This window comes from Pelodiscus sinensis, chromosome 13 (genome assembly GCF_052426305.1).
Source record: "Pelodiscus sinensis isolate ZL-2025 chromosome 13, ASM5242630v1, whole genome shotgun sequence".
Classification (NCBI taxonomy): Eukaryota; Metazoa; Chordata; order Testudines; family Trionychidae; genus Pelodiscus; species Pelodiscus sinensis.
The window spans coordinates 42,857,523-42,885,044 of NC_143064.1; the positions used below are offsets into that span (position 1 = coordinate 42,857,523).

Here is a 27,522-nt window from a genome sequence, read left to right on the forward strand (position 1 = left end):
ACTCTGTCCCGGCTTCCTGGAATCAGCCCCTGATCAGTTTCAGCAGCAGCTAACTTGGGTACACCTGGGACAGAGCAGCTGGGGTGCTGCCGGGTTGGTCCAGTAGCACCGGGAAACGGCGCTGCAGGACTAACCCGGCAGCACCCCAGCTGCTCTTCCCCAGGCATGACCAAGAACTACTGGACCAACCAGGCAGCACTCCAGCTGCTCTGCTGCAGGCGTCCCCAATTCAGCCACTGCTGAAACTGACCAGCAGCGGCTGAATCAGGGACGCCTGGGGCAGAGCTGGATTATCGGAAGGGGGGGGGCTATGAGAGGTCTGAGGTGGCATCCCCCCACCCCACCCCAGGCCCCTCATAGCCCCCCCTTCCGATAGTCCGGCATATTTGATAATCCGGCACCCCCTGGGTCCTAAAGGTGCCGGATTATCGGAAGTTTACTGTACATTACTATACATTTATCCACATTAAATTTCATTTGCCTTTTTATTGCCCAGTCCCTTAGTTTGGTGAGATCTTTTTGAAGTTCTTCACAGTCTGCTTTAGTCTTAACTACCTTGAGCAGTTTAATATCATCTGCAAACTTTGCCACCTCACTGTTTTCCCCTTCCTTCAGATCATTTATGAATAAGTTGAATAGGATTGCTCCTAGTACTGACCCTTGGGGAACACCACTACTTACCCCTCTCCTTTCTGAAAATGTACCATTTATTCCTACTTTTTGTTTCCTGTGTTTTAACCAATTCTCAGTCCATGAAAGCATCTTCCCTCTTATCTCATGACAACTTAATTTATGTAAGAGGCTTTGGTGAGGGACCTTTCAAAGGCTTTCTGGTAATCTAAGTATACTGTATCTGCTGGATTCCTCTTGTCCACATGTTTGTTGACCCCTTAAAGAACTCTAATAGATTAGTAAGACATGATTTCCCTTTCCAGAAACCATGTTGACTTTTGCCCAATAAACTATGTTCTATTGTGTATATGACAATTTTATTCTTTAGTATTGTTTCAACTAATTTGCCCAGACTTACCGGTCTGTAATTGCTGGGATCACCTCTAGAGGCCTTTTTAAATATTGGCATTATATTAGCTATTTTCCAGTCCTTGGGTACAGAAGCTGAATTAAGACAGAATTACAGTAGTTTGGATTATTTTAGCTGTATATTTCCACTAGTTGCAATTGTTTTCAGTGAAATTTTTATCATAGATCTTCAAATTGAAGGTTACATTTATAAATTATATTATTTTAAGATGCTTTCCAAAATGGTTAGTGTATGTAGGCTCAACTATGACACCATTTTCAATTAGGTTTTTAATAGACTAAAGCAGTGGTTCCCAACCTCTTCCAGAATGCAGACACTTTTTCAATCTAGTAAAATGTTATGGACTTGCCCGTCCTCACTTCCGACCCCCTCTCCAACAATATTGCTGTGCCTGCAGCCTTCACATCCATCAGCCACGCTGCTTCCCAAGCCGTGTCCCTCAGTCCACTTGAGAAGCCAGCACATCTTTCAACCTGCATTGCTTCCCGCGGTTTGGGAAGCAGCGCGGGCCGAGAGACTTGCTGGCTGCCAGCACGGAGTCTCTGAGCTCCCAACTTTCTGTAGACTCCCACAGTACCTTTGCACACCACCAGGAGTTTGCAGACCACAGGTTGGGAACCACTGGAGTAAAGGAAAAAATCTGTTTTTAAGCTGGCTCCCTGTACATACAGGGAGCCAGCGTCTAACCATGAAGGTTAAGTGATGAGCTGAGGCTAATGTACAGATATATATATCTATATATCTGTACAAAGTTCTTTAGATCCCACCTCCATGTTTCTTATGGATGGATGCTAACAACTTTCTTCCATAAATGCTTTGCATATATATTAGTCTTACCACTTCATTTTATTGGGGGGAAAAAATCTTGGTGGTGATGCATGCATGTATGTATGAAAACAGAGACAAATATGGGGTAAGGTTTTAGAAGTAACGTAAGCATTTATCAAGAAGAAATTGTATATTTAGCTGTTACAGTATTAAACAAGAGCAGGTTAAATCCTACGTAAATATCTTTGATGTATTACTCCATATAAATAATATTTAGGAAACAATAACTGATTTTACTGTAAGTCAGCTGAGGAACTCTGATCACTTAATGAGGTGGACTTCATGTCTCTCTATTCAATAGAGATTAAAAAAAAAACCCTCAGATTTGTCTGTCAGTCTGTTACACAACTGTAAATATAAAACAATTCAGATATGTATGATGGACCAAATTTCTGGGACTGTATGGACAAATGCAGTATTCTTAATAGAAGATAACACAAAGATGTATAAAAGGCTGGATAATGACTGGGTATCATTATTTAATGGATAGACCTTCCACTAAAACATAATTATGCATTTTTAAATATAATTTCTTAACATAAATATTCAAGTGTAGCACTCATCAGTTGTTGAACATTTTTCCCCCAAAAGTCCTAATAAGATTTTGAAAAACTGCAAGAACAGGCCTGCAAGAGGAAAGCATCTTCCTAATATAAATTACATTGTTGAATTAGTCAGTCCCAGTCATGGTGTACCCAGAAAAGCTTTTTTGGTGACAGATTTAGAAGTAACCCCAGGAAAGCATGTATTAAACCTGCCTGGTTGTAGCTACAAAGCTAATGTCTTTATGGTAATTGCAAATCCTTAAAAATACATTATCTTTCTCGATGTTATATTGCTGTGTGCGGTGTTATTGAAGAAAGCAATGATTTGTAAACAACCCTTGGCAGAGAGCACAAAACTTAATTTTGTTTAAATAATGGAGGCCAACATTAGAATGCATGTACTGTAGCAAGACTGGCAAACAATAGTAGCTGTTTTGATCTATGCACTGAAGCATTCATGATTGCTTAAGTATTTTCTGTTCTGCAAATGTACAGATATGGTAGAGAAAGAAGCAACAACTAGCAAAATGAAGATAGTGCTCTAGGATAACTATAGGTGAATCTTCTGTATGTGTTGGCTGCGTCTAGACTGGCATGTTTTTGCGGAAATACTTTTAACAGAAAAGTTTTTCTGTTAAATGTATTTCCGCAAAAGCGCGTCTAGATTGGCACGGATACTTTTGTGCAAAAAGTGCTTTTGCGCAAAAGCATCCGGGGCCAGTCTAGATGCGATTTTGCACAAGAAAGCCCCGATCGCCATTTCAGCCATCGAGGCTTTTTTGCGCAAAACAGTTCTTCCCTCTCTACACTGGCCCTCTTGCGCAAGTATTCTTGCTCAAAAGGGCTTTTTCCTGAGCGGGAGCGTGAAAGTATTTGCGCAAGAAGCACTGATTTTGTTCATTACCAAGTCAGTACTCTTGCGCAAATTCAAGTGGCCAGTGTAGACAGCTGGCAAGTTTTTGCACAAAAGCAGTCACTTTTGTGCAAAATCTTGCCAGTCTAGACACACCCGATGGGTTTGATAATTTTGCGCCAATCAAACGACGACTGCTTTTTATCATAGTAGCAATAAATATTAACTTTTTGCCTGTACAAGAAGACACTTAGGGTTGTGCAACATTGTCATGGTAGAAATCTATTTAATTGAATTGAGCTCTGAATCACTGGAGTAAGGCACAGCAGGCATCATTCCATCTGTAACAGCTGATGCTTCCTTAATCTCAACTGTCTGCTCGGTTACTCTATATGTCAGTTGTCACTCTTGTGGTATATTATAGGTTGTTCAAAGGCACAAAATTTGTCGATCCAGAATGCCTCTTTGGGTCAAACTCTGCTATACATATACATATTTGTATGTTATATAGAATTTTAATATAAAAAAGCATTATTCTGTCACATTAAAGGATATTCTTACATCTCCAGAGAAACTATTTCTCTTCTTTCGGAACTAGTCTTCAGAAATTGGAGATTTATTTCTAGCATCAGCTAAATTTGAGAGGTCTACTTCCTGGGTCAAAATGGAGGAAACATCTGCTGATACTCTCCACTACACACTCATTCCCATGCGCTGTCCCTACTCTAATCATTTCACATCTTTCCACCATTTTTTCCACTTTTTGGTGTTTTTCCTTCTCCCCTCTTGAACTCAGTTGTTGTCTTCTGCCTTTCCTCTCTCCTCTGTTCTTGAACAAAACAATGAGTAGTCTATTTTTCTTTTCACCTACCTTGAGAACTTTCAGCATTCCACCCTGCAAAATTTGAAGTGAGTAGGAACTTCCTGGATATGTTTCTAGACTATTGCATCTTGCAGTAGCATTTCTTGGTATGTTCAGTATTACATAATACAAATGATGCATTTCTGTCAGAGCTGGGGACAGGTGCTGGAAGAATACCACGAAGAAAACTTCCTAGCAAGTGGTTAAGACTTCTGTTTTGTTTAATTGGAGGGGAAAAACAGACTGGGGTAGTGTAGTTTCTTTAGAACTAAGTATTAAAAGGCTTTGTTTTACAGCTTTGGTACCTAAGAACTTTGTGATATATGGTGGCATAAAACATATATCTGCATATATTGGGATATGAAGGGTGAGCCGTTATTCAAAAATAGTACCATTGACATTGATCACGGATGTGAGTAAAGGGCTTATAATTTGTTCCTTCCTTAGTTAATAAGCCTGTTCTGTACACTGCATAAAGCTTTAATTTGTACTTTATGCCAGCTTCCTGAGTCTTTCATATTGGTTTTGTTTTCTGTATAAATAGATTTATCTTAGTTCCCCCTACCATAGAAAACTGCAGGAGGAAGTTTAGCATTTTTAAAATCTATCTCTTTACAAGACAACCAAAATGTTTTGTTTGTATATTTAAACATGGGAAATCTCATTCTGTTGCCATTTAAAATTTTTCTGTGCAATTTACATATTTCAAGTAAATAAAGATATACTTAATTGATGCGTCTCTATTTAACATGTTACCTAAAGATGTCAAATGAATTTTATTTCCTGTCTGCAGCGTGTATTTGTTGAATGCAAACTGTGAAATACTAGTGACAAGTTTGTTCTGCCCGCACAATTATGCAGTATTTAAAACAATTCTGAAATTTGACTCATTTGTGGAAAGTATAGTATCTCTTCAAGTTTTAAACAAGGGACAATATAGGATCTTCAGGCCACTGTTCAGACTGCACTGTGGGATCTGAGGAATTAAAAATAAAGACAATCCATGTGTCATCTGGAGCCCTTCACAGTGTGGAATTGTTTCTTAAAGCACATTTCTTCTTAACTTGTATAGCACACTTTCAAATGACTGAACCTGCTGGACTTCCACTACTGTCCTTGGTAGAACATTTTTACCTAATATTTCAAAATATTTATAGATGTCTACAAAGAATAAGGAGAGGGGTGTGTGTGTGTGTGTGTGTGTACATGTGTATGTTTACATATGTAGGCATGTATGTTCAGTTGAACAATATAGATGGTTTATCTTTTTCTTTAAAGCAAATAGCTACTGTATAGTCTTACTAGGTATGGTCATGCTGTAATAATGACATTTCTGTGTTTGGAATATTATTAAAACTTCTCTATATGCCAAAAAACTACATATAGAAGTTTATTTTAGAATGTGAACATGTTTATACAGTATTATTATGAAAGCTTAGTAATTTTTTGTCATGAAAGTATTTCTTTACATTTGGGTCTGGATTTTCACAGTACTGTGCTAGGCTTAAGAATGGAGCTATTTGTGGTTTTGGTGGGTTTTTTGTTTTTTGTTTTAATTTGAATTAGTATTAATGAATAGGGAGGAATTGACAAGGCCTGTCATAACTTCCATTGTTCCTCTCAGATATGAAAATGTTTAAAATCCACAGACAAAACCTAGTGCACTAGTGGAACAATAGGTAAAGAGTTTGATTGTCTAAGAAAGAACAGATTCTGGGAATTAAGAAACTAGGAAGTTCTGGGGTCAGACAAAATAGTGTACCCAAAAGGGGGAAAAAAACCCCTAGGAACTGGCATGCAGGCAGTTGGCTCATCACACATTTGAATTGCAGGACAGACAAAACCCTTATAAAGTGAGGCAAGGAAGAGGAAATAGTTCACTATTCGTTTAAATCAGAAATGAGAAAAATGATTCTACCATGTGAAGTACCAGAGTAAGCCAGAAAGGTCTAATATTTTAGGAGTAGATGTCTTCTATCCTCCATGGTCTTTCTTGCAGTAATAGATGTGAGCAGTGAAAAAGCTGGTTGTGTGTGTAAAGCGGTGATGGAGATGGGAATCCTGAACTAAGAACCAGTAGTTGGAAAGAGAAGGAAAAGCAAACATGCCAAAGATCTTCTGAAAACTGTCTTGAGGTGATTGCTCTCATAAGCTACTTGACCCTAGAGATAGAGCTCTAGACTGTTACAGCGCATCTGCAAAGGTAATAGATTCTGAGAACTCTATTTACAGATTGTGAGTTGGGTATGGAATATTCATTTTCCTTCCATTCATTTTGTAATGCCACTAAATAGATATGTGCATATGAGCGTGTACACGTACTCTGTGGAGAGAGAATGTGTGTGTGTGTGTGTGTGTGTGTGTGTGTGTGTGTGTGTGTGTGCGTGCATATGATTATTAAAACTTGAAATATTATATTGATGATCTGATACTTGGATGTATACTTCATAAGAAGTCTAACCTGGTAAGTGGAAGTATGCAAGTATTATAAAATTATGAACCATTGTGTAATATTTAATCCTGCTGGCTCTTAATACATTTAAAAATCAGAAGTGCAGCAGAGGACTCGGCAGGAGCTGGGACAGCTGATTCCTGGTTCAGGCTGGTCACCTGCCACCCCTGCTGTTCTTTAGCCTTTTAAATGTCTTAACAACTGGTAGGCTCTTAATACATTTAAAAGGCTAAAGTACAGTGGAGTAGGGGCAGGAGGAGGAGGGGGGTAGGCAGCACAAGCAGGGACAGCTGATTTCCTCTGCGCACCAACCTTTTAAATGTGTTAAAAGTCAACAGGGAATCAGGTGTCACAGCTTCAGCTTTTTAAAGAGCCGATAGGCTCTTAATACATTTAAAAGGCTGGTGTGCAGTGGAGGTGGGCTCTGTGCAAGCCAGGAATCAGCTGTCCCAGCTTGTGCTGGGGCCCTCCTGCTGCGCTGCAGCCTTTTAAATGTATTAAGAGCTTATAGGCAGATCTACAGCTGGGTTAGTGTGTCCATGCCAGGAGTTAATCCCGCTGCGCCCCCCCCCCCCTTCTCCCCGCTTTTTGACCAATTGACTAGTCGATGGAAAATCCATTGTGATTATTTGATTAAATTAAATTAAATTAAATTTAATTTAATTTAATTTAATTTAACGTCCTTAACATAGCCATTGCTTTTTTCCTTCTCCCGCTTTCAGGAATTATTTTTTCTTGCATCTACAATCATTCTTTTTTGGTTAGAGTTTCCAGTTTTGAATAGGCATGTTCTTGGTGGTTTAATCACATGACATACTGTTTAATTAAAAATTAATCTCTAAATTCTGGAGACTCCAGGACAGTCTTGGTGAGTTGGCAATCCTTGATTTTATTATATTTGTTTTTCTATTGCCAAAGAGTGCAAACAGTCATGAATAATATTGTTCATATTTATATTGGTGGATATTTGACTGAATAGTTCAGAGCCCTAAACCTGCTAACCCTAAGGCCTTATCTACTCTTACCAGGAGATCGGTATTGTGGAGATCGCTCCCCCAAAGGTTGATTTTTATTCATCTAGTAAAAACTGGTACTCAACCGAATCAGTGGCATAAGGGAAGTCTATGGCAGAGATTCTCTTGTCCCGTTCCCCGCAGAGGAGACACTGTGGTAACTAGATCTAAGATGTAATGACTCCAGCTACACTATTCATATAGCTGGAATTTGACATTGTGCCCTAGTTCAGATCTCGTCTGAGAGATGTGCATATCATTTGTAATGCAAGAAGTTCCATAGAAGTCAGTGAGATTAGATTTGTAAATGAATTTGTATGTACGAGTAATTGCAGAATTGAGGCCTACATGTTTAGGAGTTTGTTTAAAGGTAAACTACAGAGCTTCAGCAAAAACTCTTCTAAACTCAGAAATAGCTTTTGGCATGTGTGTTAATCCTTTCCTACCTCTAGAAAAGAATTCCATATAACTTATCCTCAGGCTGTTGTCTATATTGACTAGTAATATATGGTATCAACGCTCCTCTTTTGTCTTCAGCTGTTTTGTAGATTGTTCATTGTAGATGTTGCAAGAATTTAGAGTTTTGTAAAAGCAGATGAAAACTAAGAAGGCTAAGCCTGAACAGCTTCTACTGGGGCCACTGTTACACAAAAGATGATTTAAAAAACAGACCCTTCTTCAAAGAGGTACTGAAGAGTAATGCATCCAAGCAGTCTTTTGTGGAGAAAACAGGAAGAGAAACAGAGAAAATATCTAGGGGATAGGAAAGAAATGAAGATGCAGTGAAGGATGGAGGGATATGACAAAGAGAAGGAAATGAGGAGCAAACTTTTCAAGTTTGTTTTGAATATCATAATGGTTTGCTCTTCATTTCCTTCTCTCTGTCACATTTCCACCTCTTCCCTTGCAAACGATGCCCCACATCTTGGTTATTATTCCTTTTGAAATTCTACAGATAGATGTACCAATTCTTTAGAAAGAATAGTGTTTGATGTGTAACTTAAGTTGTGTAACATGTTTTACTCATACAAGCCATAAAAGGGGTTAATATGGGCCTGAAAGGCTAGTAGCCTGCTTGCTTGTTTTAGGATTGCCATGGGCCTAATTAGAAATAAAGTCCATCTGTGGAAAAGTAGGGTTTTTGTCTCTAAAAGACTGGGTTAAGTCCTAGTAAAGAAAAAAACCAAAATGGACAAGTAGTGAGAAGTTACCTTTGTCTTTGAGAAGTAGCCTGAAGAAAGGCTGGGAATGAGGAAGGAGATAGGAGCAAACATGAGTTACTGGCATGAATGTATGTGGAGTAGTGAGTCTATCCTTGGATTTTTGGGTGGATTGTGGCACAAGACTGTCGGAAGCATCAGAGGCATGCATCCGAAAAGATGATTGCTAGATGTGAGACCATTTAGGCTGAAGGTATGGTTGTGTTACATTTTTGTGGGCTATTCCGACTCTGAGGCCATAGAAAGGGCTGAATACTGTAAAGTGCTCTGGCTGGAGGGCCAGATGACTTCAGTGTCAAGCATGGGCCAAAAGAATGTTGGGGAATCTAAGGGTATGTCTACACTTAAACCCTAGTTCGAACTAGGGATGCAAATGTAGACATTTAAAATAGTAAATGAAGCCGGGATTTAAATATCCTGTGCTTCATTAGCATAATCTTGGCCGCATGCTGTTCCTCATTTTTTGAGGAATAACGTTAGTTCAAACCAAGCAGTTTGATTGGAATTAATGTGGCCTGGAGTGCATTTTCACTTTCGAATCAGGTGGATTCCGAAACAGCGCGCGGCCGAGATTATGCTAATGAAGCACGGGATATTTAAATCCCGGCTTCATTTACTATTTCGAATGCCTACCTTTGTATCCCTAGTTTGAACTAGGGTGCAAGTGTAGACATAATCCATGGGAAAATATACTGCAATGATACATTCAGCCAGAAGAGAAAGTATTGAGGTAGCAACTTGCTACCAGTTGTGTGGAGAAAATCTATTTTAGAAATGTCTGTGCGTTTGTTCAAGAATTCCTCCTTAAACAGTAAGAGCTAGGACCATCAAATTTGGTATGCAGCTGCTTCTTATCCCAGTGGTAAAGCAAGGTCAGGATTTGGTTGTGCCAAGTACAGGTACAATTTTCCATAAAATAGAAATGGAAGGACACAGAGGGTAGGGATTTGATATGAGAATGGCCACTGGGAGCAGCTGTACCACCAAGAGAACCAGCATGTCTGGGGCTATGCCATCTTGGCTTCCACCAGACCAGATTGTAGCCCTGCCCCAAACCCTTCCTCCCTGAGCCATGACCACAGCTCTTAAGGGAGGGAGAGAGAGAGAGAAGGCCTCTGGATGCTGAGGGTGGGGGTGGACTGAGGGGAGAGAGAAAAAGACCTTGGTGCCTGGGGGAAGAGAGTCTCAAGGCCTCTGGTGGCCAGGGGGAGGACGCTGGGGAGAGAATCAAGGGCACTCGTGCCCTGAGGGGCTAGGAGGAGAGGGAGAAAAGACACCTGGCAGCCAAGGAGGGGAGGTAGTCTGTGCGAAGGAGAGAGAAGAGCCCCTGGCGGCCAACGTGGGGGGAGAAAGAATGCTCCATGTCGTCGCGGGGAGAGAAAGCCCCACCGGATGGGCAGCCCTCCATGAGCCCCAATCCTCAATCTTGAACATTCCCCCCTTTCCTCCTGTTCCTAGCCTCATGGCCCAATCCCCATGGCCCTTCCTGACTTCTGCATCTCCCACACCAGCAGCCCCCTTCCCTGCCCTGCAGTACCTGGCCAATACTTGGTCAGTCTTCTAGTTCTTTACAATACATTTGTTTTCATCCCTGCTTAATTTTGTAGTCTGTCTCTCCATCCTACACCAGCACCCTTCTATCCCTGTCAGGCATTTAGGATACAGATGTTTTAATTTACTTTACTTTTAGAAAGTTTCTTTTTCTTCTATTAAATCTGTGACAGTTCTTGGTTTACAAAAGAGATTTCAGAAAGCATATTTTACATAACATTTACATAAGCACAGATTGCAGAAATAGCATGTGAACCAGGTACTTATCTCCCAGTCTCCCATATTACATACTTGGATGAAGTATAGACATTTAGTAGGAAAGAATATTTGAAAAATAAGGTTCCCTTAAAGAGATACAGCCAACTAGAAATTTAGTCTCATACATATTTATACAGATACACTTTCTGGTGTTGAACTTCTCACTTGGAAATCATGGTACCATAATGTTGTGTTTTTCTCTGTCTTCCCCCATCCCACACTTCACTGTTATGTAAAAGATCTACATAAAAATATGGAGAAATGACTAATCATGTATGAGAATTGTCAAAACTTACTATTTCTAAATGCTCTCAAATGCTTAAAGTAAACTATCCAAAGCACTAGATATTTTTATCTTCAGTCTTTTAGTTATAGTAATTCTAGGTGCCATTTCTAACAATGGTAGGTAAAACATTTTCAATAGTTTGCTTTTCAAGTTGACATTTACTTGAACCTCTGTGCTGTTGATTATCTAAACCAAAAAGCAGATCCTCTGAAGCTTTGTATAAATTGCTGTGGGGTGATGTACAGTTTCAAAACTCAGCTAGAATGTTACATATTAAGGACAGTTTTGATAGATATCTCTTTGAGGCATAGACCTGAAAATTGTTGAATTCAGAATCTAGGTGATTGGTATGTCCAAGCCAGAAGTTTTATATGTTGTGCGTGCCATTTTATATCCATTACATTCCTAATGATGTATTTATTAGTATTGATTTTTCAATTGTTATGTTTTGATGTTCAATTACAAGTTGTTCTTACTAAATTGCTATTGAGTATTGTGATGCTTTTTTGAAATTTGGTATCAGTTATACTGTGCCCTCAGATGTATCTCTCTCTAATAAATCTGGACAAATATAAAAAATATAGAAAGTCACCATATTATGAAAAAAACCCCTTTGTCATAAAATTTGGTTATGCATATTTAAACCTGATAGCACTTAACCACTAGCCTCTTTAGCTATAGATAAATTGGGGGAAATTGAACCAAAGTAGATCTGCATTAAATTAGGAAAGTTCATTGTAAGCGCAGGTGCTACTGTGTTAAGAATTGAATGCTACTGTACCATTTCATAAAATTTATTAAAATGAGATGTATAAAATTAATGTTATTACACCTGGAAAGGAATTAATTACTAGCCAAATAAAAAATTGCAATTAAAATTGAAATGCATTGCATTAATCAACGGCATTTTGGTAGTTCTGATAATGTTACTCTTATCACTTCTATCCTTTTAATTCTTAAACAATTTAATGATTCAGACTGACACATTTGCATAACTTTTTAAATATTTCCAAATTCTTTTCAATACATACTGAACTGTGTCTCACTTTTACTTTTCAATTTGGTACATTTAAATCATTATGTAGACTGCAATAATTTCTGCCTGATTATTTCATCCTAATGTGGGAATGAGTAGACTGGAATGACCAATCTTGACTGCATTTGAGTATGTAGCAGAGCTGATTTGAGTAGGCTTCTTGCTTTCTGCTGGGGTTTAGGTGTGGAGCTCCTTGGAAAACAATGATTTTATATAAATGAATCCCCTATACCTCTTTCAAAATGAAGGCTTTGAAGACTTCCTCACATTTGATATTATCACGAAATAATGTAAGACTTACTTTGGAAATTACATACAAAAAGTATGCTTAAAGATAATGTTATGGCTGCAAGGTAGAAAATGCCTGAATTTTAAGCTAAATGTTTTTCCTTTATTAGAAATGTAATTACACAGCAATATATTTATTATGAGTCAGTCTCTATTTAATGCACATGCTATTGATGACTCAAGTAGAAGGTTGCAAGAACAGAAGGGATTTTCTCTTTTGTTAAAGTTGCTGGGACACATTAGAGACTTGTTCTGTTCTTGGCTTACACACTAAGCCAAGTTTGGAAAATATCAAAAGAATGAAAACAGGTCTTAGAATGGAAGCCATTAGGAAATGTCATGTTAGTAATGTTCCAGTCATAACGACTTCTTTGTTTGATTTTATTAATAGTTATCAATGATAAATTGTCACTGAATGTAAAAGACTGGTCCTGTTGCTCAACTGTTGCTGGTAACCAGTCAAATTGTCTGTAGCCTATCATTCACCTGTGAAGCATAAAATATGGATAATAACATACAGTGGCCTATATGTAACCACTGTGGAACTAAAACCAGTTGAATTCCACTGAGGAATAAGTCAGCCAAACGTTATATTTTTCCTATATGGGCTTTCGGGATTCAGTTTAAGGGCTGTATGTTTTATTTTGCAAGTCATTAAATTATCTTAATTTATGTTAAATATTAACAAAAAGGAAAATCCACCTGAAAATAACATTTCTTTGATATGTTCTCATCTCTTTTACTTAATATTTAATGCAAAGCATCTATAACAATTATCTAGTGACTCCAATCTACAGTGCAAAAGGCAAAGATTAACTTCATTAGAACTGTGTTCTTGCTAGTTCCCTCTGAGTAACAGGAGTGCCTGGTTAAGTAGCTTTCACTGCAAGGTTGGTTTGTTGCTGTCATTGACAATGCTTAAATTATATTCTGTCACTCCAATAACACTTAATGGAACTCTCAGATAATCAGCTTTGTGACACACAGGATTGTCCAGGATTTTTAAAAGTAGGGCAGTTTGTGATGTGTTTAAATAATCTAATAAAATATCAATATAGTAAAACTTCAATGGTCCGTCATCCAATGGTCTGGCTCTCCTAATGGTCCGGCACCATCCGGAACCCGGAAGTGCTCCAGGCAGCCGGACAATTGGAGCTGCTGTGCCCCCGGCTTCCCCGAGTCAGCCGCTGGTCAGTTTCAGCAGCGGCTGACTTAGGGATGCCTGGGGCAGAGCAGCTGGGGTGCTGCCAGGTTGGTCCCACAGCGCCGAGGGGCGCATCCCCCCCACTCCACCCCAGACCCCTCATAGCTCCCTCTTCCGATAGTCTGGCATATTTGATAATCCGGCACTCCCTGGATCCTAAAGGTGCCGGATTATCGGAAGTTTACTGTACATATTTAGTGCACCATTTTATTAGCACCACAGAAAACAGCTCTGTAGTCTGAAGGAAAGGCAATTTTTTGTCTATATGAATTACCTTAATTTTACCTATTCTGTGATGTTGCAACACTTAAAGATAAAACATTCTTTTCTTATGAAAGTTTTTGTAAATGCAATTTAGTAGTTGAAGGAACTGCATTTAGCTTTTGAAAAGAAATTGAAAAAAAAAGACTTGTGTATATGGCGCAGTAATACATTAAGACCTGATTTATACTGTATATCTTTGCTGAACATTTTTTTTCTTTGGTAACCAAATAAGCATGAATTAAATTGTTTTCTAATTGCCTAAATATCCTATATTTTTAAAAGTCTGTTTATAGAGTGTACTCATTCTTAACAGAGTAAATCCTTAAAGCTGCAAGTCCTGCATTAAAATGAGTATCTGTGGGGCAAGCCCATCATTTGAGGATTATAGAATTATAAGTTCTAGAAAGAGACAACAAACGGGAGATTTTATGCACATATTTATGATTTATTTTTAAATAAATGCTTGATTTCATTTGCAAGATATGTTGTAGCTTAATCTGTATTAGACAAAGCACTAGATGCCAAGGTGGGTTTAACAAAAACATTTACAAATTCATCTGTATTACTGATGCTCATTTATGAAAAAGTCTCTGAAAATAATTACATACATTCTCTAGCTGCATTACTCTGTGCTCTTCACATCCTTGCAAATATGTAATAACTGTATTCTGTATATCAGCCAAATCTAAAATGAATGCACACACACAGAGCAGAGTTATACCTCCGTGGGTGGGATATGGAGAAACAAGCTCAGTGACATCTTTGTTTGAACTCAGAACTTTTAAACTTACACAGAGGTCTTCTTCAGGTCTGGGAAGTGTCCTTAGTGTGTCACAGCTACATAGAAAGTGGAACAGACTTTTCCGCATAAATATGTGGAGTTGTAGGTAGCAGTCAGAGGCTTATAGATTGAGACATCTGTGGATACTGTTTTGTTTTTTACATTTGCAAAGGAAGTAGATTCTGGTGTTACATTTCACTTCCTTATGCTTCACATTGTAGAGTTTCCATTTCAGATGGTAAAATTTGGTATTTTTTCCTTGCTGCATGGAGAACAGAAACTCTGAGCTGAGACTTGGGTGCATCATATGATGAGTTCTTCATTAGGCTCCCAAGCTCCCCACACATGGGACTTAGCATGAGGGCTGGCGTCAAAATCAGTGTCTGTCAGAAAATTAACAGTGTATCTTAGTGGTTCCTCAGTGTTTCCATGATTATTGTTGTCCATAAGTTTCTTTCATTGAAGGCTGGGGGTGATTGAGGCTGTGCAAGGAATACTGACTTATGTTGGGGGATTTGTTGGTGGCAAAATTAGTGGAGAGAGTCCATGTCCCCATTTTTTTTTCTCATTGAGTCCAAAGACCCTCCAGCAAGCTCCTATACACGCATTTACATGGGAGAGCTGAAAGCGGGATGAGATATTCATAGAATCATAGAGCTGGAGGAGACCTCAGAAGGTCATCAAGTCCAGCCCCTGCTCTAGGCAGGACCAATCGCAACTAAATCTACCCGGCCAGGGCTTTGTCAAGCCAAGACTTCAACACCTCTAGGGATGGAGACTCCACTACTTTCCTAGGTAACCCATTCCAGTGCTTCACCACCTTCCTAGTGAAATAGTTTTTCCTAATATCCAACCTGGACCTCTCCCACCAAAACATGAGACCATTGCTCTTTGTTCTGCCATCTGTCACTACTGAGAACAGCCTCTCTCCATCCTCTTTGGAACCTCCCTTCAGGAAGTTGAAGGCTGCTACCAAATCCCCCCTCACTCTTTGCTTCTGCAGACTGAACAAACCCAACTCCCTCAGCCTCTCCTTATAGGTCATATGCTCCAGCTCCCTAATAATTTTGGTTGTCCTCCGTTGGACCCTCTCCAATGCGTCCATATCCTTTTTGTAATGGGGGGCCCAGAAGTGGACACAATCCTCCAGATGTGGCCTCACCAGAGCCAAATAAAGGGGGATAATGACATCTCTGGATCTGCTGGTAATGCTCCTCTTAATTCAACCTAATATGTCATTAGCACTCTTGGCTACAAGGGCACACTGTTGGCTCATATCTAGCTTCTCATCCACTGTGGATGGTCATAAGTGGAGATGGTCGTAACTTGGGGAGCGGCTGTAACTTATTTAGTTTGTTGCGACATTCAGTTCTTGCGACATTCAGTCTTGCGACATTCAGTTCTCCTCTTAGTGTGGACCATCTCAGCATAACAGTCATTCAAACACGTGCACCATGCCTCTTCGTAATCTATATTATAAAGATTTACTGCGTTGGCATCTTTCAAATATTTGAGGTATTTTGAACAATTAGTAATTTTTAGAAACCATATGTCAAGACTGTTTCCCACTCTGGCACTCTGAATGCAGAAGATGGGGCCTGCAAGATACCTTAAAATATCTTGCCTGTACAGGCTTCTGCTTAAAAACTTCCCAAGGTCATAAATTGCCTGACCTTGGGAGGTATGCTGCCACCATCCAAGTAGGGTAGGAGGCCCTTCTTGAATCCAGGAAAAAAATCACTTGGGAACTTGTTCCACAGGGGTACCTCAAGCTCTATTACCACAGGAGGTATTGGCTGGGAAAGGAGAACAAACTGTATTGGCTGATAGCCGACCTCTCAGCCTTAGGCATGCATACACAGATCTATTATTTTCCAGGACCCAAGAATCAAAACTGTCTTTTAAAAATGGGCTATTTATTAACAAAACAAAGAGATATATTTGGTAAAGCATACTTGGTTGGTAGATGTTGTAGAGCAACTGAGGGGAAAAAAACAGACTAAAGCACAGAGAATTGCTTCTCCTGGAATTCATCCAAGAATACTGAGGGAGTTGACAAATGTCATAGCTGAGCCTTAGCCATTATCTTTGAAAACTCTTGGAGAGAGATCCCGGATGACTGAAAAAAGGCAATTATAGTGTCCATCTTTAAAAAAGGGAAAAAGGACAGTCCAGGGAACTACAGACCAGTCAGCCTTACCTCAGTCCTCAGAAAAATCATGGAGGGGATACTCAAGGAATCCATTTTGAAGCACTTGGAAGAGGGGAAAGTGATCAGGAATAGTCGACATGGATTCACAAAGGGCAAGTCATGCCTATCAATCTGATTAGCTTCTATAATGAGGCAACTCGCTCCGTGGATATGGGAAAGTCAGTGGATGTGATATACCTTGACTTGAGCAAAGCTTTTGATATGGTCTCCCACAATATTCTTGCCAGCAAGTTAAGGGAATAGGGATTGGACAAACGGACTGTAAAATGGATAGAAAGCTGGCTAGACTATCGGGCCCAACGGATAGTGATCAACGGCTCGATGTCAGGTTGGCAGTTGATTTCTAGCGTAATGCCCCTAGGACCAGTTTTTTTCAACATCTTTAATAATGACCAGGATTGGATGAGAAGATGGATTGCACCCTTAGCAAGTTTGCGGACACTAAGCAAAGGGGAGAGGGTAGATACCCTGGAGGGCAGGGATAGGGTCCAGAGAGACCAGGACAGATTAGAGGATTGGACCAAAAGAAATCTGATGAGCTTCAACAAGGACATGTGCAGAGTCTTGCACTTGGGAAGGAAGAATCCCAAGCATTGTTACAGGCTGGGGACTGAATGGCTAAATAGCAATTCTGCAGAAAAGGACCTGGGGATTATCGTGGATGAGAAGCTGGATATGAGTCAACAGTGTGCCCTTGTAGCCAAGAAGGCGAATGGCATATTAGGTTGCATTAGGAGGAGCGTTGTCAGCAGATCCAGAGAAATGATTATTTCCCTTTATTCGGCTCTGGTGAGGCCACATCTGGAATATTGTGTCGAGTTCTGGGCCCCCCACTATAGAAAAGATGTGGACGCATTGGAGACGGTCCAGCGGAGGGCGACGAAAATTATTAGGGTGCTAGAGTGCATGACCTGTGAGGAGAGACTGAGGGTTTGGGTTTGTTTAGTCTGCAGAAGAGAAGAGTGAGGAGCAGCTTTCAACTTCCTGAAAAGAGGTTCCAAAGAGGATGGAGGAAGGCTGTTCACAGTAGTAATGGATGGCAGAACAAGGAGCAATGGTCTCAAGTTATAGTGGGAGAGGTCTAGGTTTGATATTAGGAAAAACTAGGAGAGTGGTGAAGCCGTGGAATTGGATACCTGCGATGGAGATTCTACCACCTTAGAGGTATTGAAGTCTCTGTTTGACAAAGCCCTGTCTGGGTTGATTTAGTTGGGATTGGTCTTGCTTTGGGCTAGGGGCTGAACTTGATGACCTGCTGAGGTGTTGTCCAGCTCTATGATTCAGCTTTAAAGATACAGTGTATGAGGGAGTGGAGACATAGACTCAGCTCAGAGGAGTTTAACCAAACAACAAAACAAAGAAAGTCACCTGGTTACATCTAAATAAATATTCCCTATTGCTTACATATCCATAGCTTCAGGATCCAGTCTATTTCTAAGCCTAGGCATGGTATCTCTGGCCAGTTCAATTAATCTTTCCTCCTCCATCTCCTGTATAAAACTTCCAGAAAGAAAAGCAGCAAGCAGATTCCCTTTTAGTTCAACATTTCATGACAACATTTCCTAGCTACTGAGGTTTAACCCTTTAGTTACTGAATGCTGGGATGTTTAGAAAAGGACAGAATCGTTCCCATCCATCACACCATGCTAAGGTTAATTTAAAAAGAAATGATTTTGAGGATCGTAGCAATGTAGAAAAATTTAATTAAAATCTGTTAAGAGAATTAAAACAAAATCTGAAAATTTTTAAAATGGCTTTATGAAACTATAATACTGTCTTTCCTGATTTCTTTACTTCGTTCTCATCTCTGCAGATTAGAGATACAAAATCATCAGATCAAAAAACAACACTCTTGCATTTTCTGGCTGACTTCTGTGAAGAGCGTTATCAGGACATCTTAAAATTCCCAGATGAACTGCAACACGTTGAGAGTGCGAGCAAAGGTAAGCATGTATCTCTTTTTGCATGGAATGCACTCAGAAAATATAATTTTGCATGGTAGTATTATGTAACTTCTAAGCATTAATAATCCTCAAGGATTTTAGTTCTTGTGGTTCGTTTGACATGGGAAAAGGTACGGGGGTTGTTTCTTTGAAGTAGTGTGAGGTAGCAGCATATTGTAATGAATTGTTTTGAACTTAACACAAAGAAGTTTTACGTATCAGCATCCAGATAATGTTCAGGTCCCCATTAACTTTTTTATGGGTTATATATATGACAATAAAGCAATCACAACATAGACAGTGAGAGAGTCAAATCTCCTTAAATAATTAATATCTAATTCAAAATGCAAGGAAATCAAGACATCTTAATTTTACAGGAAAGTTAGTCAAGTCCTCATAAGTATAAAAATGCCTCAGAATAGTAGCCATTTGAAGGATTTTCACAGGACTGTTTAGATAGATGACTGGGGCTTAGAAATGAAAATTCAGTTTTACTGATCAAGTCATTCACATTGTGAGCTTTGTAGTATCTTGTGTATTTATTCAGACAAATAGTGCCTGTGTTTTTTAATGCTAATGTTGCTCAACAAGTAACAACAAAACACTTCAATCTTAGCTTAAAGCTAACTACTATAATTGGTATTATGCATGCACACATATATTATTCAATATTTTTTATAATGACAGAAACAATAAGGGCTCATCACTTGGTACAGAGAATATTTCGTTTTGTTCTTTTTTCCCCATTTTTTACTTTGTATTGTTTCCTATCATCAAACTAATAAGAAACTCCTTCAAAAAGACTGATGTTGTTATCCATCATTTCCCCAATAAAATAGATAAAAATGCAAGTCAATTGTAATTTGTGTACAAGAAAAAATATTTTTGCTTGGCTATGGGGCGCACTCTATCATGTGTAATAGACAAAATAAGTGTACCTCACATTTCACTGGGGGGAAAAAAGCTTCATATGAAATTTTCATTTCTCTCAGAATGGGCAGCAAAAACAGACATTTTCTAGTTTTGATGATTCCCAGATATTCAAGGGTGAAATTTTAATTAAAAAACTGTTTCTTTAATAATAAATATTTTCCACTGTAAAGAAAAATGCTTACATTTAATAAAGTCTTTAAACAACTTGTCTTCGCATAACTAAATCTTAGCTCACTTGTTTGCTGTGAAATGACTGAATCTTGCTGGAAAAATTCTTAGGACTGGTGTATACTAGGGCTATGTCTACAACTACAGGGTTTTTGTGCAAAAACCCGCCGAGCATCTACACCCCGCAAGAAAATCTACAATCAACAGATAAGAGGTCTTTGTGCAGAGTAGGTATACCTCCTTCTACAAGGCTTACCTCCTTTTTGCGCAAGAGTTCTTGCACAAAAATGTGCATGTGGATGCTCAACAGGGGTTTTTTGCACAAAAAGAGCCTATCACAAAAAGCACAGGTGCTCTGATGGCCATTCTGTGACTGGCAATCCGAACTTTCTTACACAAGAATGTCTATGCAGTGTGGATGTTCTCTTGTGCAAAAGCACATTTAGTGATATGCTTTTGAGGTGTGGACGCGCTTTTGCGCAAGATGTTTTTGCCATAGATCTATTCTGCAAAAAGCTTCTTGCCCCAAAGCCCTGCAGTGTCGACAAAGTCTAGAAGTTTAGATCAAAATTAGCTGCTTAAATTTGATTTTCTAAACAGAGTCCACACTACCAATGCCATTCCATCGATTTTAAGGGCCGTTGAAGTCTATTTTGGTACACCTGCTTTTAATGAAGAGTAACGTAAAATTCATCCTTGCATGGTCGAATTCATAGTAGTGTAGACCCAGCATAGAGAAAGTTGAGGTTCTTAGCTTCTATGAGGCATCCCGCAGTGCTCCAAGGGTATGTCTAGGCTACATGGCGCCGTCGACGGAGCCATGTAAATGAGTTTACTAGACGAAAGGAAATGAAGCAGCGATTTAAATAATCGCCGCTTCATTTACATCAAAATGGCCACCATGCTGTGCTAATCAGCTGTTTGGCGGTACAGTGTGGTAGTCTGGATGCACTGCGGTCGACAAAGGAAGCCTCGTGAAATGAAGTTTACCGGGGCAGTCGACAAAGGCGTCCCTTGTCGACCACGGCGTGTCCAGACTACCACGCTGTGCCACCAAACAGCTGATCAGCACAGTGCAGCGGACATTTGGATGTAAATGAAGCAGCGATTATTTAAATCGCCGCTTCTTTTCTCTATGTATAGTAAACTCATCTACATGGCTCTGTCGATGGAGCTATATAGTCTAGACATACCCCAAGTGAATAGGAAATTTTCTGGAAAAGTTTGCATTTCGTTTCCTGTGTGGCCGGTATTGAGAACACACCTCAGAGCAAGCAGCACAACTGAGTAGCACATATGGCCATCACTTCCATGAGTTTAAGATCCATGACCTCTAGTTACCAGCAGAGCAAAAGAGCATGAGCATGGAGTGTGCAAGAGATATTGGGCCTCACTGAGATGTGGGGAGAGGAAACCATTCTCTCTCAGCTCCAAAACAGCAAAAGAAACATCAGTATTTAAGCAAAGATAGCAAAGCGCCTGGTGGAGAAAGGATACTCCATGGATGCCCAGCAATACCAAATTAAAATAAAGGAGCTGAGGCAGTCCAAACTACAAGGCAAACGACGCTAATGCACAGTCTGGTGCATCGTCACAAACACGCCACTTCTACGACCAGCTGCATGTGAATCTGGGGGGGACCCGACCAGCTTCCCAAGCCAGACCGTGGAGTCTGCCCAAGACACTTCTTATCCCATATCTGCAAAACTATGCGGTCCCACGTTCATGCTTGTCTGACGGCACCAGACTCATGGTTCCAGAGACTCAAATGCTGGCTGCACGGCCAATTTGCTTGATGCAAGGGCTTGCCTATATAGCATGCCCATGGCACCCCGAGACAGGAGATTCCTCTTCACCCTCTGCGTGGTGGAGTGCAATGCTTATACTCTCAAAATACTGCACCATTAGGTACATCAAGGTAGACATCAACGTCACAACGGTTTAATGCAAAACGGGAAGCGCAAGGGGAGCCATGCTCGTGCTGTGGGCAACTAGGGGCAAAAAGGGTGTTTCCCGTTCTCAAGGCAGGAGGAAGTACATGAGCACATTATGGGATGCTGATGACATGAAACCATAACCACCCGCTGCACAGTTTTGGTCCCACCATCTACCCAGAGTATAACCCAGAATGCAAAGTGGTGAAGTGAAGGCACTGTGGGATAGCTATCCACAATGCATTGCTCTCAGAGTCAATGGCAGTCTCCCTAAGAGGGGACATGCTACTTAGAACAATGTTGAATGCTTGCACATAGTGGGAACATGGTCCTTCAACTCTGCAAAATCCTGAGACCAGAAATGGACCTTAATAGATCCAACCTTGTCTCATAGTGCAGACATGACCTTACTCTCGGTTAAATTCTGAGATGCTGCCATCAGTAGAAATTTCCCTGATAAAATACAGAATGAGGAACTTGGAGCTTGACCCTTATGGAATGTGTCTTGTGTTAATACATGACATAATCATAATTTCACAGGGAAACTATTCCAACCATTAACTGAAGAACATTTAAAACTGTAACATGCCACAATGGGGCCCAATTCTGCAAACCTTTCTGCATTCATACAATGTAGCTTATATCTGTCAGTATTGGTTAGAGTAGGCCATAAAGTTGTGCCAAAAGCATATATTCAAGAAATACCATTATGAGGCTACATCTCAATGAATGTCATTTAAGTTATTTTTGAATTTTTTACCTTTTATCCCAATGTTTGTCAGAAAATAAAAGATGCCTCCAATTCACTTTCACACAGTAGTTACTGTTCTGCCATCAATTAATATTATTTTGAAGTTGTCAGCAGTGGTTGACAACAGTGGTATTTAAAATGTGATCTATTTTAAGTGTGGGAAACAACTTTTTTTCTTCTTTCATATATCAGTGTGGTAATTTGGGTAAACACTAATGTATTAAGGGTGAAAATTGGTGAGCATATACGTTTCCAGACACTATTACTTCAATATTTTAATTGACGTCTCAATTCTCTGTAGATGTCAGAGTTATAGGGTCAACTGTGCTTTAGACCTGTTTTCATTCATGTGAAGTACATCCTTTTGAGAACTGGGACATGTTTTGCTCCTTTTCTCCCTTGCCATCTTACTGTGACAGACTGGATCTTAGGGCTTCCGTTTTACTGCTTACAAGCTATGAGGTGTAAAGACATCCTGTCTCGGCCAGACATCCTGGCTGCTGCAGAAGTCAAAGGCCCCAGAAATTCTCAACTTCTGTGACCTCCATGACTGTCGTACAGCCTTAAATATAGTTAAAATTTCTTAGTATAGTATTTCTGATTTCCATAGTAAAGAACAGAATTATCAGATGCATATAGGGACATGGTATTTTTGGGAAGGAGTCAACATAACTTTTGTAAAGGGAAACCTTTTCTTATCAGCCTATTAGAATATTTTCAGGAGTCAACAAACATGCAGAAAAGGGTGATTCAATGTATATAGTTTAGTTGGACTTTCTGAAAGCCTTTCACAGGGTCCCTCATCAAAGGCTCTTAATCAAAATAAAGCCAGTCATGGGATGAGAGGGTCAGTGACTGGTGAAAAGAACAATTTTCACAGTTGAGTGAAGTAAATCATTAATAGATCTTTGACCATTCCCTACAGCATGACATAGGAACATTTAATAAATTTAAGGACAGTACATTTAGGACAAACAAATTAACTACTGATTATAGTTTATATAGTAAACCTGTCAGTTCTCTGCCACAGCAGCTAGTTCAGACAAATGCTGTATCTGAATTAAAAACAAAAACAAAACCACAGGATAATTCCATGACCACTAAATCTTGTAACCATGCAAGGTGAGCCAATCAAGATCATCAGAAGATGCACTAATCACTGTCAGAGACAGGGAATTGATGTTTGGCATTTTATGAATTTTTATTTTGGGAAGTTTATTCGGAATTTGCATTGGGAATGCAAAACCTATAGTTTGTGCAACAGAAAACTTTAAGTCCCCTGTGCAAATCTAGATTTCTAGAATATGTAGTATGTTGTAATAATGTTAAATTTAATCGCTCAACCAAAAGAATAAAAAATACCAATTTACAATCCTATATATTGTGTGTTTTAGTTATTTGAGTAAATAGTTTTACAGAGAAAGTTATGAGTTCTGAAATAAAGCTGTCTCTAGAATGGAATACCATGAGCATTCTAGTCCACCAGTCTTATGCAACTATTTTCAGAAGGCAAAGTGAGGAATCATTACAGGCAGTCCCCGGGTTACGTACAAGATAGGGACTGTAGGTTTGTTCTTAAGTTGAATCTGTATGTAAGTCGGAACTGGCATCCAGATTCATCCGCTGCTGAAACTGACCAGCGGCTGAGTACAGGAAGCCCGAGGCAGAGTTGCTCTGCCCCGGACTTCCTGGAATCAGCTGCTGGTCAGTTTCAGCAGTGGCTGACTTGGGGACGCCTGGGGCAGAGCAGCTGGGGTGCTGCCAGGTTGGTCCAGTAGCGCCGAAAGCGGCGCTGCAGGACCAACCGGCAGCGCCCCAGCTGCTCTACCACAGGCGTCCCAGAAAAGCCTGGTTTGCTGGGGGGGGGGGGGGGGGGAGAGGTGCACTAGCTGCTCTCCCCCTCCCCCAACAGACCAGGTAGACGTGGGTGGCGGGAACAAGACGCGCCCGTGGTCCCGCCGCCCGGGTCCTCCGCGTCTCCCTGGTCTGCTGGGAGCCTCCCCCAGCAGACCAGGGAGATGCGGAGCAAAGCCATGGAGGACCCGGGCGGCGGGACCGCAGCGTGTATGGGTGGTCCCCCCGCCCGGGTCCTCCGTGGTTTTGCTCCGCGTCTCCCTGGTCTGCTGGGGGCCTCCCCCAGCAGACCAGGGAGACACAGAGCAGCTTTTCTTGCCCCGGAGGACGCGGGCGCCAGACAGCGGCACGTCTGGGCGGTCCCGCCGCCTGCGTCCTCTGGGACGAGAAAAGCCCCGTTCGTAAGTACGGATCCGACATAAGTCGGATCCGCATAACCCGGGGACTGCCTGTACTTCAACTAAAAATACTCAGGAAAAAATGAAGTATGAAGAGTTTAATTACTGGAGATGGAATTTTTCTGTTACATTTGATTAAAAATAAAAACGTTTGTGAAATAACTTGGGCTATTTTGGTAACTACAAATTTTCCAGGCTTAATCTAACATGTGGTGTCTTTAACAGTGTAGCACTACTTAACTTAGTAATTAGTGGCCAAGGGAAAATGCTACCTATGAAAGAAACCCATTTCAGATATCATCTGGGAATTTCATCTAGGAATTGTATTATGCTTCTAATCAGGCCTGAGCTATTCTTTGCTTGTATCTGAAGAAATCTTGGAGATGGAGTGGCTGCTTAGTAATTCATAGAAATATAAATATATATTGGTTAAGATGATCATTTTACCAACCAACCGTAGGTATTTGGTTTGCAGAGAAATTTTCTGTGTGTGCTGCTGTAAAATGGTGATATTAGAAACAGTTCCTCTGATATACTTATGGAACTTTATATGTGTGATCGAGTGTAAAAAATACATTAATTACTGATTACATTTTTGATGTATATTTGATATGGGCACTGGACTAAATATAAAAAGGTGTCTTAAAAATAACACCAAAGGTAACTCTGTTTTGAAATATAGATTGGACCTCCAAAAACTGGGACACGATTGTCCAGCAATATCCATGGTCTTGAAAGACCCTGGATGTTCCTGGACCAGGGAGTCCTTTCTGGGAGTCCCAGTGGCATGAGGGCTGGCAGCTCAGAGAGCCAGGCAGGGCTGGGGCTTTGATCGGGGCCATGGCAGCCCCAGTAGCAGAGATGGGGCCAAGTATGCGACAGTCTGAGGCTACAGCAGCCTGGCTGGGGAGGGGGACAGGGTGGCTAGGGTCGGCAGTTTGGGGGGGGCGTGGAGGCAAGCTGACGGCCAGGTAGCAGGAGACCTCTCCTGGTCGGCAAATTGCCTCGTTCAGGAGTGGTCAGGTCCTGAGGGTAAGAGACCAGAGAGGTTCAACCTGTATAGGAGTACTCCTTCTGTAATCCTACAACTGACAGTTGTTCCAGAGATTGGCAGAGCTATTCTGAGATTAATAAGAATTCATACCAGACTTTCTCCAGGTCAACGTAATCCTATTTCAGTGTTAAAAGAAAAACAAACAAACATTTTTTAGTTCTTTTCAGCAATTAAAAAAAGGTGAGACTTGGTTCTTTGTGTCTCAGAAGGTAGTTTATCAGAATATTCTCATGGGCCCCATGGCAAGATGGGGGATGGGAGAGCAGTTCTGTGCTTCTTTTGGGCAGAAGGGGTGGGTCTGAGGGCTGTCTGCTTGGCACACCATCCTTCCCCTGCCCTCAGCATTGCACAGAGCAGGCAGCCTGGGCCCCTTGGAATCTCTGAGCCCCAAGGTCACTGCCCTTCTCTTCTCCCCCTCCCCCCAGCAGGCATGCTTCTTACCCTGTGTACCATGCATATTCCTTTTTCTCTTTCTTTCCTTCTAAGAAAAGGGAAATCCTCACTTTTCTCACCCTACCAGTTGTATCTTTCACTGTCATCGGTTGCTTTTTAAATTCCTGTATTATCAGAATATTTGTGATGGCCTTTTGTAAAAGTATATGGCTCTCCGTAGTATTAGTGTTTTGTATATGTTTATATCTAAGCAGATCCAATGATAGTTGCAAACTGGAAACTAGAAGTACAGAGACTACTCTCACTTTCACTTTACTTAATAAAAGTATTAGCCTTCCCCTCAGTCATCGTTCCCAATAGTCAATACCTTGTAAAAAATCTCAATTTATTGTTCATATATGGTTTCTTTAGAGTTGAATTTTAAGCTTAAAACAAATACTTCACAGTTGAAAATGTTTTTGATTACACCTGTGTAATTTATTTTCTAGAGATTATTTTTTAAAGATTAATCTGTCTTTTTCTTATAAAAATTCTCTGTACAATGCCTTGCTGGTTTACTAAACATGTTTGATAAATCCTTTATTGGTTTTCTCCTGTGGCTAACACTTTTACTTGCAGCTTTGAGGATTTTTACAGTTTGATTTAAAACCTCTAGTGTTTTATAGGTCAGCTCAAGGGATTAAACCAAAAAGGGTTAGTAAAGTTTAATTAAAAGCATTTCATCTGATAGAAGAAAACATATTAATGGATGTGAAGTCACTATTAATCCAAAGGTTTTGAATAAATCTGAAATGGGTTTCACTTCAGTTAAATTTGTTCCATTTTACAAGATAAAAGCTGGTTATGTTTCCTATAAACAGCATTAACTTCTTATAAACAGCATAAATTATTGTAAATTTTAATGACCAAAACCACATTTGAGCTGTTCTAAACGTTGATTTGCAAAGCAGATTTTTTTGGCAGAATGTACTATGTTTGTACAACTTACTTCATCCATTTTTTGCAGTAAATTTTGTTTAAATATAATGTTCATCTGTTCCATCATGTGTGACTTTCTTTTTTCCCAGGTTAGTTTGCATGGTTTGTGTGGCAGAGGATATCTTTGTGCTACAGCCTTTTGTGCCCCCCACCAATCCTGACTACAGAGTCATCTTTTAGTAATTTAATTGGTTTATTTTTACTAATTTAGTGAGATTCTGAGTAATAGAATGAGTTAAAAATACAAGCATTCAGATCACTCAATTGCACATACAGATTGGAGGAGTGCAACTTGTACTTTTGTGAATTTCAAATAAGAGCTAAGAGATTATCTTTTTGGTGGTGTAAGAAAGCAGTAGTTGTCAAACCCTAATATTTCGGCTTGTCCTTGGTGTTTTTAGGCAGGTAAGAACCCTAGAGA

General features: G+C 40.1%; 1 protein-coding gene across 5 annotated transcripts in view; it reads left to right on the plus strand.

The window, feature by feature from the left end:
• DIAPH2 (diaphanous related formin 2) overlaps positions 1–27,522 on the plus strand; it is a 778,453-nt gene that overhangs the window by 368,434 nt on the left and 382,497 nt on the right. For all 5 annotated transcript variants that reach the window (XM_075896761.2, XM_075896762.2, XM_089781656.1 and 2 more), the window contains exon 23: positions 18,509–18,638. In XM_075896761.2, coding sequence (XP_075752876.2) covers positions 18,509–18,638 — 130 coding nt within the window. The remainder of the gene's footprint in view (positions 1–18,508; positions 18,639–27,522) is intronic.